General features: G+C 35.7%; 1 protein-coding gene across 6 annotated transcripts; it reads right to left on the bottom strand.

Moving 5' to 3' along the window:
• Positions 1-4,317: 4,317 nt before the first annotated feature.
• On the bottom strand, positions 4,318-8,418 carry MGL (methionine gamma-lyase). Of its 6 annotated transcripts, none has more exons than XM_088846578.1 (4): positions 8,276-8,418; positions 7,554-8,061; positions 5,998-6,442; positions 4,318-4,929 (listed from the first exon to the last, which is right to left on the bottom strand). In XM_088846578.1, the coding sequence occupies exons 2-4, from the start codon at positions 7,979-7,981 to the stop codon at positions 4,429-4,431; spliced, it is 1,374 nt and encodes a 457-aa protein (XP_088702704.1). In that variant the 5' UTR covers positions 7,982-8,061; positions 8,276-8,418; the 3' UTR covers positions 4,318-4,428. The 6 variants fall into 6 exon arrangements, with proteins under 6 accessions (XP_088702704.1, XP_011625163.1, XP_011625165.1 ...); XM_011626861.3 differs by having other exon boundaries at positions 7,554-8,013; XM_011626863.3 differs by having other exon boundaries at positions 7,554-7,974.
• Between the last annotated feature and the right edge of the window lie 3,508 nt (positions 8,419-11,926).

The raw sequence follows: 11,926 nt of genomic DNA, 5'->3' as shown, positions 1-11,926 counted from the left end.
AGACTTTAAGTTAAGGTAAGTTTGATTTGTGGTATGTGGTCAAATCTTGGAAGGGAAATATTGACCATGGCTTTATTTGTTTTATAGCAAGTTTTTTTTTAAAGGGATATGGTCAATTTGAATAGATAGTAAATGTTGACCTTATCTTATTTATATTTGGTAGTATTTATTTGTTTGATAATATTTGACATATCCTTATGGAATATGTGACATGGATCATGCAATTTTAGGAATGCATGATATTTATTTTATTTAAATATATTAATGGGAAAATGATTTAAAGAAAGGGGGATAGCGGTTCAAGCACCTTCCATAATCTTGATGGCCCATCTATGGAATGATTGGCTCAGATCTCTCACCCCACAAGTCACCTTGATCAACGGTATAGATTCAATCTCATAAAAGAGACAAACTATGGGAAAACCCTAAGAAACCCTAAACCTAAATATCCATTATAAATAGGGGTGCTCTTCCCCAATCTCTACACAACCTCTCTCTCTCCCATCATCTCTGTCTCTCTCCTAGAGGGGCACACCCCACTCTTTCTCCTCCATATTTCTCTCTCTAATTTTCTCTCTCCAAAACCTTAGGTAGTACTCTCTCTCATCTCTAGACCTAAGTTAATTTTAAGGGTTGGAAAAATTAAAGGGGACCTAAGTTAATTTTGGTGGTTAAGGTTTAGTAGAGATTTTAAGGGATGGTTACCATGTTTGGCCGAAATCAGCTATCCTGATTCAAGATTGAAGCTAGACCACAGATCTCGCGCCATTGGATGTGGTGACTCAGTGTGGGGTGTAAAAAGCCTGGTTGAGGTAATCTCCAACGTCTTTTCTTTTATTTGTTTGTTCTTTTATTTTATATTCTCAAGCACAGTATTAAGTTGTATGAATGGTATCAAGTAGTTGAGATTTATTTTATTGTTGTGTTATTTATTTTTGGAATTTCTATTGTTTGTAATAAGACCATCTGTGAGTGATCTTGTTGCCAAAATTATAAGGGGTGATTATTATTAAAAAAAAAAAAAATTGTATTTCCCCACTAAAAGATCACATAGGTCTTTCTTTCAAAAATTACTCTCCTCCACTGTATAGAGTTTTTGGGGAGCTTGAGCTTTTCTCACAGGGCATTATACCCAATGTCAAATTATCAAGAATAATTCCAAATCCAACTTCCTTTTACTTGCCTTAAAGACCTCTGATGGTCCTTTGGCTTGCCTTAGAATTGATCGATCCAAATTCTTCCGTCCCGAAATCTAAATATGAATACTATACTAAAATAGATATTAACCTAAACCGGTGGGTCCTTGAGCAGATCCTATAGAGCTTCTATTCGATTTATGAACTCCTTGCTTACCTTATCCCTTTTTTGTTCATTTGTAGAAACACAACGATTATACAGATTAGTGTCTTTGGAATATAGTTCTTTCATACAGCATAAAGACATTTTTTTTTGTATCATTTCCCCAAAAACTGACAAACTGGGAGGATATGTGAAAGAGATTACTCGTTTTCCATCACTTGGACATGTGTTAAAAAAATATTGGGACATTTCATTTCTTATAGTATTTGCAAATTGATCATTTTCTATATATCGAAATGGTCGATTCCATCTTTGATAGTAAAAAAGAAAAGTAATAAAGGGTTTGAAGACATTTGTAGTTATACGATTCACCAACATTATCACACAAAAGAACAATAACATACTTCATAAAAAAAATAAACCAAGTTTACAACTTGGATTCTTTAAAATTGTACACAGAATTTTCTTCAAAATTTCATATGAATCATATACTCAATGGCTCGCCAATCAATTTCGAGGTCAAAAATCCCACTCCAAAATCACCTTTATTTTATTTTCTATTGGATATATGACATTATGATGGTATAGTGCATTACCAAAACTCATAGTTTATCTCCACCCGGAGAGGGAAATCGCATATGTATTTTTTAACAAGCTCATCAAACCCCTCAATGAGAAAATCACAAAAAAAATAAAAAAAGGGAAAACCACAACCCATCCTTTATAATCCAATTTTACTGTCCCCACTACAAAAATCAGGTTCAAGGTTTCAAAGCTCAAATAGCGAGAGAGAGAGAAAAGGGGAGAGCGAGAGAGTACAAATGAAGGAAGAGAAGAAGAGTTACTTAAAAAAACCTGTTTTTTAAAAGAAAGATGGGGAGGGGATCAAAATGTCACATTGAAATTTGGAGTGTTAGGGTCCATCGTTAATAGATGTGGTAAGGTCTCATATGATCATTACACTTTTTATTTTGCTTTTCTAGATGAGTAAGATAGTATAAGACCTTGCCACACACAATGACATAGCTCTTTAGATATCACCATAACCCAAATCTCAATACTGAGATTGGGGTTCACCGGCTAACTTGCTCTCTCATGCCATTTCTTCACTCTTTCCCTCTTCCCTCAAAAACCCATCTAGTGCCCTAACACAAGCTCTGTACTTTTCTCTCTCATACCACTCTTTCTCAACCCAAACCCACCCGTGATACTCTCTTCTCCCATCTCTCACTTCACATCCTAACTCCCTCTCTCGCCCCGACTTCCATCTCGTTGAGGAGCCTCACCATGAGGAACTTCCATTGAAGCTCGAAGGGCTGAGATTCAACTAGACGCCTGAGGATTTTCATGGCTTTTTTGTTATTACCCTCTTCTGGGTTTTTGAAGAGGGATTTTAAAGCATCAACAACGCCTGGGTTGTTTTTTGGGAAGTGGGTTAATGGAGATGACTCCTTTATCTGCAACTTCGGACTGAGCAGTGTAAATTTAGGGTTTTTTGTTGGTCCAAGTGGACCGAAATGGATGATTTTTTTGGTTCAATCATATAATGGAGAGAAACAGGCGGATGAAACGAGCATTACTGAGTTGTTAATGGGGTTGGAACTACGGGTGGGAAAGAGAGAGTTACGGATGCGAGTGATATGAGAGTAAAAGGTATAAGAGATAGGAAAATTTTCGTACAAAAACCTAATTTTCCATCTTGAAAAATCGTTAAGGATTTCATTATAACCCCCTTACCTCTTATTTTTCTCATTTATTTACTTTTGACCATAAAAATTAATCTCAACCAAAATATTTATACCATTTCAACTCAATATAAGAAAGATAGAGAGCCTTCAATAAATTTTTCTATACCATTTCAACCCAATATGAGAATGATAGGGAGCTCTCAACATGATTAAGGGATTGAAAAGGTCAAAAATGTAATAAAAAAATTAAGGGAAATGTTTTTAGGTAAAAAAATATAATGGGGTGTGTTAAAAAAAATTTTGGGTTAAAAAAAATTTTAAAACGGTTTTTAGTTGAAATGGTATAAAAAAGTTTATTGTGGCTAATTTTTATGGACAAAAGTGAATAAATGAGGGAGATAAAAGACGAAAGATAGGGCGAAATCTTTATAGATTTTTTTATTTCGCTTAAAAAAAAAATGAAATGAAGGTTACGAAATTTTGCCAAAGATATACGTGCTCTCAAAACTGTGGATCAATGACTTTTTTTTTCTGCTTCCAATGGCTCTTTCTTGATTTTATGGAGCGCCTTTCGCCATTGGAAGAGAGAATTGGAGAGAGGGTCGGTAACTTCCTTTTTTTGGGGTAGGTAGAGGGTCGGTAACTGAGGCTAAAGGTTAGGGGTTGAAGATCTTCTCTTTCTTCGATGGCAAGTTAATCGGCCATTAAAGCATTGTTTTTTGTAAGAACTCAGCATCGGGCCAGAAAACCTTTTTGAATACATCCCATAAATGGAAGGCTGCAGCTAAAAATCATTATCTTTTTAGAGAAGTAAACTCCTCTCTTCAATTACTCTAGCGAAGCTCAACTTAAAATGAGGATAGTATGAAGCAAAAGCACACAAAGGATTGGACATCAGAGTGAATCTTCGAGGAGAGCTTTCTCTGCAACTTCTTCCTGTTTATGAAGCACGGTGATGGTGATCTAATACATCTCATCACCCAAAAGTCAAAGTAACTCTTTAGGGGCATTAAATGAGTGTTTTTAGAGAAAAGAGAAAAAAAGGGAAAAGCAAAATTTTGACACCACCGATAACCTTCTATGCAAAAAATTAGCCGGGTAAACTCCAATCCCACCCTGAGATTTGGGTTGAAGTCAACAGTGATATTTTGAGGACTCATGTTATTGTGTGTGGCAGGGTCTTATATGTCAACGTTTACAATACCATACAACTTTTTTCATTTTATTTCTCCTTTTCTAAGTTATTTATATCTTAATATTAAAGTTTTTTATATCTTAATATTATCCTTGTTGCGGAGATAATTCGTTTTTTTCAAACACTTCCACAAAATTAAGAAAACTAGTCACCCATAACTTTATTCATTATAATTCCAAAGCCAGGAAAAGGCCAAAGCAAAAGAACACTTTATGTTTCATTTACATATCACCTCAATCTATCTCTCTAAGAGGTAAGCAAAGCAGCAGGTCGCTTTTGCTCCTCCTGCTTAATCCTGTTAATGGCACTCTGAAACTGAGCCCACCTCTGTTCGAGTGACCCACTATATCCAATCGACATTCTCACCAAACCAGGCGATAAACCCACTTTCTCTCTCTCCTCTGGGCTTATCTCAGAGCTAGTGCTGCTCCCTGAACAAGACATAAGCGTCTCATAATAACCCAAACTCACTGCAATGAGCCCAAATTGGGTGCAATTTTGAAGAAAATGCATGAGCCTGTTTGCTCTTTCTACTGTTTCCATGTCCACGCATAGGACCCCTCCGAAACCGTATCCTTCATTTGCCATTTGTTTGAGCAGAGAGTGCTGGGGATGGTCGGGTAAGCCCGGATATATGACTTTGAGGCCTAGCTCTCGCATTCTTGTGGCATAGATTAAGGCACGGCGACAGTGTTCTCGCATCCGTAGGCCGAGGTGTGGGAGCCGACCCGCAATCTCAAAAGCAACCTTTGAAGGTGTCAACAAAAACAGGACCGTATGTCAGTTAACATGAGAATAAGATCAAAATTTACGATGAAACACTCGTATTCTCAGTGTGTTGAATTCGTTGTACTTGTTCAAAAGAATGGGATCAAAATTCATGAAACTGTATCTATTTCTATTTATTGAAGGAGAAGGATTTTATGCGTCCCAGGCTTCACCTGCATAAATTGAGTCCTCTCTCCAAAATCCATTTCAAAGACAGACTATGGTTATGGATCTAAAATTTTAAAGATTGAAAATATAAACTATGATTAGCATGAATGCAAAAAAAAAAAAAAAATCAGACTTTTAACACCCTTAATTGTGAAGCCACCATTCATTAAATGAGAATAAATTTTCCTTTATTGATTGGTACATGAAATGAGATTAAATTTTGTAATCTCTCTCATAGATATTGATATTTAGAGAGATATTCAGAGTCTCTCTCTCTAAGAGAAAAGGACAACAATTCTCTCTCTCTAACAGAAAAATGAGGAAGGGTAGACTGCAAAACAACTGGCTTCTATGAATGAGCCTGGAAGCAGGGGAGGACATATACATCGACTATAAATTGCATGGACTATAAATGAGGCTAAGGACGGGACCACGCACAAGCAAGCATACTATGAGCTGCACAATAGCACAATATGAGAAAAGTAAATAAAATTTCATCTCTCATAAAAGAGAGAGAGAAAATGAACGAGAAAAAAAAGTAGACAAAGAGACTATTTTACTCTTAATATAGGGAGGTCACAAACACGTTGGTGGTGATTGAATAGACTCAAAGTTCATAAAAAAAATCCTCTAAACTTTATAACATACCCCTAATCTGGTATGTCAGATTTTAAATCCGATGGTTGGGATTGTATTATTGATTAGACTCAAAATTCACAAAAAAAATCCAATCCTTAAGCTTTGTAACACTGCCCTAGTTACCCAATTTAATATCTTATGGTTAGTAACAATTGTGAACTCTTTGAATCAAAAATTAATGATCTCATAGCATAACAAAAAAAGAAGTCCTTAGAACGGTACTGAACAATAAAAGCACACCTTGGGGTCCATAGAGGGACCAAGCAACATGAGGGCGCCCTCATTGACGTCCATCATTGAATTGATGAGCTTCTCCGGACCGCAAACCGCACCGGCAATGAGATCGGCACACCCGCTAGCGTACTTTGTCAAACTATGCACAACAACATCGGCACCGAGCGACACAGGCGACACGATCATCGGCGCAAACGTGTTGTCGACAACCGTGCTCGCCCCAAACTCCCTCGCGATGCTCGATAGCTGGGCTACATCGGCAACGACCAGGGTTGGGTTCGATATGGTCTCGAAGATCAGCACACGTGTGTTGGGCTTAAAGGCCGCACGTACGACGTCAGGTTTGAGAATGTCAACGAATGTGGTGGTAATGTTGCACGAGCGGGGGAGGAAAGAGGAAAGTAGGGCATGGGTCCCACCGTACAGGTGAGGGGAAGCGACTATGTGGGACCTATTACCCAAAGTGAATACAAAAATTACAAATGAATCATCGCATATTCCATTTTAAAGGAAAAATGGGTTCATATTAAATAGTTTATCAAATCCACCGAATTATAAAGTTTAGGGTTTTAAATTAGAGAAAAGTTTATATAAGATTGTAACCTTAAAATGTAGAATTAAAGATGGACCTAAAAAATTTAAAAAATGTTGTTTTAATGTTGAAAAACCCTCTAATTGATCATCTCAACATCGACATGTATAAATATGAAAAATAAATAAATATTTTGAGTCTCATAAATAAGGCATCTTGCAACACATTATCTAGACCATCCATTTTTAAGATTTTCATATGTTTACAGATCTACTTGATTTTAATCATTTTTGGAGTTTAAAATTTTATAATTAGATATTAAGATAAATTTTTGGATAATTTTAATAATATTTTACACTAAAATTACATGTTATGATAAAATTTTGAGGTACATGTTAATTGGATTGTTTAAGGTTCCAACCTCATAGAAACCTCAACCTTTAAATTAATATTAAAGAGACGTGTTGATTGATGCATAGAATATTTGTGATATCGCAATTCTGGCCTAGTTTTAGGGTAGTCTGACATTGGTACCATCAAAATATTACAAAAAAAAAAAAAAAGAGAGAGAAAAGAAATTTCAGTTGGTCTTGGTACGGTCCTCGGCATAATATTTTTAAAGAAAAAAAAAATTTATTATAAATATATCTTAATTTTAATCTATTTAGAAAGAAAATCCTCAACATTGGACATATTTTTTTTATTCTAAATATTTTTTTATCAAAATAACCTTCACATTATTTTCTTATCGAAGAACAAATACGGTACTTTAAGTACCCTAAAAACTAATATATATATACGAAAAAAATATCGGGTAATACTACTACGTTATTTTGGTAAAAACAAAAGCCCAAAATTAAACAAAAATGGACGAGTAGGTGAAAGTTATTAAAAAAAAAAAAAAAAAAGCCCAAAGTTAAAGGAAAAAAAAAGGTGCTGCAACAATCATGAAAGTTAAAGGTTTTTTTAAATAGAAAAAATTAAAATATAATTGTGATAATTTTCCAAAAAATAAAGATTAAGATTTTACCCAGAAGGACAGAGCTGCAAGAGAACAGAGGAAATCGCAGATAGACCGCTCGCCGTGCAATACGCGGCCTCGGTCGCTTCTAGGGCAGCCATAGCTCGGCCAAGGTTGAGCACAGTAGGGTTGAAATGGCGACTATAGATAAAGAAGTCCCGATCGGGGCCAAGCTCCCCCTTGAACATGCGGCTCATGGTCTCCGGCTCCATTACAGTGAAGGTGGCTGAGGCCTCAATCGACATGTTGACGCCCCCGTGCTCCCCAAACTCGTGGCGAGCGCTCGCCAGGGCCTCCGCAGGATCACGCCGGGGCTTCTTTACAACAGACTGCGCCATCTTCTTCGTGCCACCGTCGTGGTTGTCGTCTCCCTCCGAGTAGCGTTGCCTTTTCTCCGGCAGAGACAGGGAATTCTCAGGTGTCATGGTGGCTGCCATCTTTCGCGTTGATGAGAAAGAAAGAAGAGATACTGATGGAGATGAAAAAGAAAGAAGAGATACTGATAAATGGAGAGGACCTGAGAGTTAGAAAGAGATTTCGAGGTCTGAGAGTTGGAGAGGGGGGTTATTTTATAGGAAAGAAAGGTTAGAAAAAGATTTCCAATAGAGAGATAAAGAAGAGAAGAGAGTAATTTTATAGGAAAGAGAGGTTAGAAAGAGATTTCAACAAGATAGAGATGTTATTTTATATAGGAAAAAAAGGATTACAAATTAAGAGAGAAAGAAAAGTACCTCATTTTAAAGCAGGAGATAAATTGAGAGAAGGGAAGGTACCTAAATCTCGAACCAGTAAATTCAGGACATTGAGGTGTGATTTGGTTTAGAGAGAGAAAGAGGGGGCTGTGTAGAGAGAGAAAGAGGAGGTGGTGATTTGGTTGCAGAAAGTGAGCGAGGTGGGAGGGATGGGTTGGATGCAGAGGTGGTGGTGGTGGTGGTGTTGGTGGGGGTGGCGGGGGTGGCGTCATTTTATTTACGCTGGTGGGTCCACTCTGCGTTATCAGATTGGAAACTAGCGTGGAAAATATTACTAAATTACCCACCTCTTGTTTACGGATTATCAGGGATTGACACCGAAATTGTAACTCCAATGGAACTACTTATGGCCTCAGCAAAACCCGAACTTTTAGGCCCGAAACTTTGGGGGGCTAAAAATTAAAGGCTTTTAGCCAAAAGTTCGCAATTTTCGGATTTCGCGAGAATGACATCGATATTTCCGCTAAAGTTGGGGGATTCTTTTACATTTTGTATAGAGCCTACCTTCAAATAGTATCAAGAAATGTGATTTCAATATTGAAAATCTTTGTGATAGACTTAAAATATATTTTTATATTTATTTATATAGTTTAAAGCTTTAAAAATAGTGTAGATGAACATATCTATGAAAACGGTCTAAAAATGCATTACAAAATACATCATTTCCAAAACTTGAAATCATTTTTTTTCTCGTGTCCATGCATCTTGATGTGGTGATGATCAATTTGAAGATATTTAGACATTACGACAACATCTTCTAGTGAAATTTTTGAGGTAGGCTCAAATTTGATTGTTTAGAGCCTCTGCACTATATAAACTTTTTCTTTATATTTTGGCTAAGACATCAACATTTCGTCTAAAGTTGGGGGTTCCTTTATATTTTTTATGACATCAATATTTCGGCTAAAGATGGGGGATTCCTTTATATTTTTGCTAAGACAGAAAGGGAAACCTATTTCCCCTGTATCTATTGTCCATCGTAGGAATTTAAAATGATAGTAGATAATAAGACTATTTACTTTTTGCACAAGGTGGTCACAATTATTCTTGATCGTTGGATGTCAAATTGGGTGGTTGCATTTATTTCATTGATTAAGCTCAAAGTTCAAAAGAAATTTTCTCAAACTTTGTGATACACTTAAGCTATCAAAATTTACATAAAGATGGTTTTAAGTAAGTGTGACCTCCTTATACAAGAGGTAAATGGTCTCATTGTATATAATCTTATTTTTAAATTGCTTCAAAGCCAAAAGATTTTACTATCTTAAGGGTAAGTTAGGGCTTGGGCTATGAAATATGGACGACCCTGATCGACTCGACAGTTTTCCCTACCCCCCGACCACTCACTTCATTTCGTTCTTCCTCTGTACCGTCGCTTGAATGAAGACACCCGATAGACCCAACTTTCCCAAATGCCCACCACCGGCCCTTCTCCTTTCCGGCTCTTGATTTGTAGCGTCGTTTCCGCTTGTTAGGAAGAAAGAAATGAATGAATGTCCTTTTCGGAAAATGTAGAATAATACACCTACCGAGACGAACCCAAAGGTTTGTCTCGTAGGTGGATGTATCGAAGCGAAATAAGATCTCATATTGACATCTTGATGCACTGATTTACCGTAATAATAAATAGAGTCAATGGTTACAGATACTCCGCCATGGGAAGAGCCACTTCTTTATTTAGAGAGAGGCCTCCATTCACCAGCACAGACTAAAAGTGCTCTTCGAACCGTGCTGGATAGTAACCCGTCACATGGCTCTCCAACCCAACCTATGGTGGATCCCGGGGAACAAAGTCAAATCAAAGCGCTTGATCCCTTGCCCCATATTTTGAGATGCTCCTACCCAAAGAGGATCGGGCAATTATGGCTCGAGGGTAGTGCGGCTTGGTCTTCTTTTCTTTTATTTTTCTTTTCTTTTCTTTCTCCTTTTTTTTTTTTTTTTTGTTTTTTTGTTTTTTTTTTATCCTAATAGGTCTACTGTTTTTTTATCCTAATAGGTCTACTGCCTGAGCCGACCCTTTACAGACCAGGCCAGGCAAATGAGTATCCAAATTACATAGGGAGCTAAATTTTAATGGCATGAGGTACTTCCGTAATTTTTGTTAATTTTATGGCTCTTTAGAAACGAAGGGCCTATGAATGTATTTACCCAAAAAGAAGGGCTTATGAATGTACAGTGGATCTAGAAGATATACACCCGCGTGCGAGTGACACGTGCAAGTAACGCCAAAGCCATCGGGTGATGTGTGAGTGCTGCGTCACTCGCACAACGAATGTGAGAGCGTTTCCGTTATATTTTCATTTGACGTTCAACTAATTTGTATCCATATTTAGAATATATCCAAAAGAGATTATATATTGGGTGCGGTTTCTACAAGGTTGCAACCTTAAACAATCCAATTACGGTGCACTTTAAAATTGTACAATATAATTTGGTTGTAAAAATTTATTATTATTATCTTAAAATCTATTTTCATACCTAATTAAAAAAAATTAAATTTTAAAAATGGTTAAAATCAAGTAGATCTATAAATATATGAAAATAGACAGTCTAGATAATGTGCTACAAGATGCACTATTTCGGGATTCAAAATTTTTTTTCTTTTCATATTCCTATATCTCGATGTCAAGATGATCGATTAGAGGTTTTTGAACATTAAAACAATATTTTCGATAGATTTTTGAGGTGCATTTATGATTCTAAATTTTAAGGTTGCAACCTTATATAAACTTTTCCCTTATATATTTCAAGAAACTTTTGACAATATGTAATTTCAAAACAAAATACAGCTTATCCAAAAAAAATCTTAGGTTTCTATTATGGAAAAAGTTTATATGAGGTCAAGCTCTTAAACAATCAAACTAAGGTGCAACCTAAGAATTCGCTCTTTAGATGCTAAAATACCCTCAAATCCAATTATCTCAACTTTCAAGGACATAGGCATAAGAAAAACGGACTTCAAATATTAGAAATAGTGCATCTTGTAATGCATTATCTAGAACGTCAATTTTTAAGATTTTTTAGTGGTCATTTATTTGCTTGATATACACTATTTTTAAAATACTAACTTTTTATAATTAGATGCAGATGAATTTTCAAGTTATTGTAAAAAAAATTTAGTACTTAAACAATATTGTTCGATACTGTTTGAAGGTATCCCTTACCTTGATTGTTTAGGGCCTCATTTTTATACAAACCGCACCCTTCTATTAGAACCCCTTACCGATATCTTTATCTCTTGGTTCATTGGACTCGTTCCTCCATTTCTATATCTAGTTCTCTTTCTCCAAATGGTTGGTGTTGTGTCAATGGCATGTGAATGCTTAAAAAGGTACACAAGCACTTGTGGTTCAGATATAACCGATTTCATCTAAAGGTTAAAAATAAATTTTATTTTCATTTTTTATTTAAAATTAATATGAATTTGAAATTTAGCTTTTTAGCTTATTTTTACAACTAAAATCAAATAAAAATAAAAAAAGTATTTTGAATAAAAATATCAACTAAAATAAATTTAGGGATATTTTGATCAGTTTTATTTAAAATGTTTTTCAATTATTTTTATTTAATTTTCTTCAAAAAATTAAACCTACACTCAAATTTTAGACAAACATTTATTTAAATATGGAA

Source organism: Amborella trichopoda, chromosome 9 (genome assembly GCF_054954075.1).
Source record: "Amborella trichopoda isolate Santa Cruz 75 chromosome 9, AtrichopodaSantaCruz75HAP2 v2.0, whole genome shotgun sequence".
Taxonomy (NCBI): Eukaryota; Viridiplantae; Streptophyta; class Magnoliopsida; order Amborellales; family Amborellaceae; genus Amborella; species Amborella trichopoda.
Note: the sequence above shows the minus strand (reverse complement) of the source record. Positions and strands in the feature narration are given on the sequence as shown.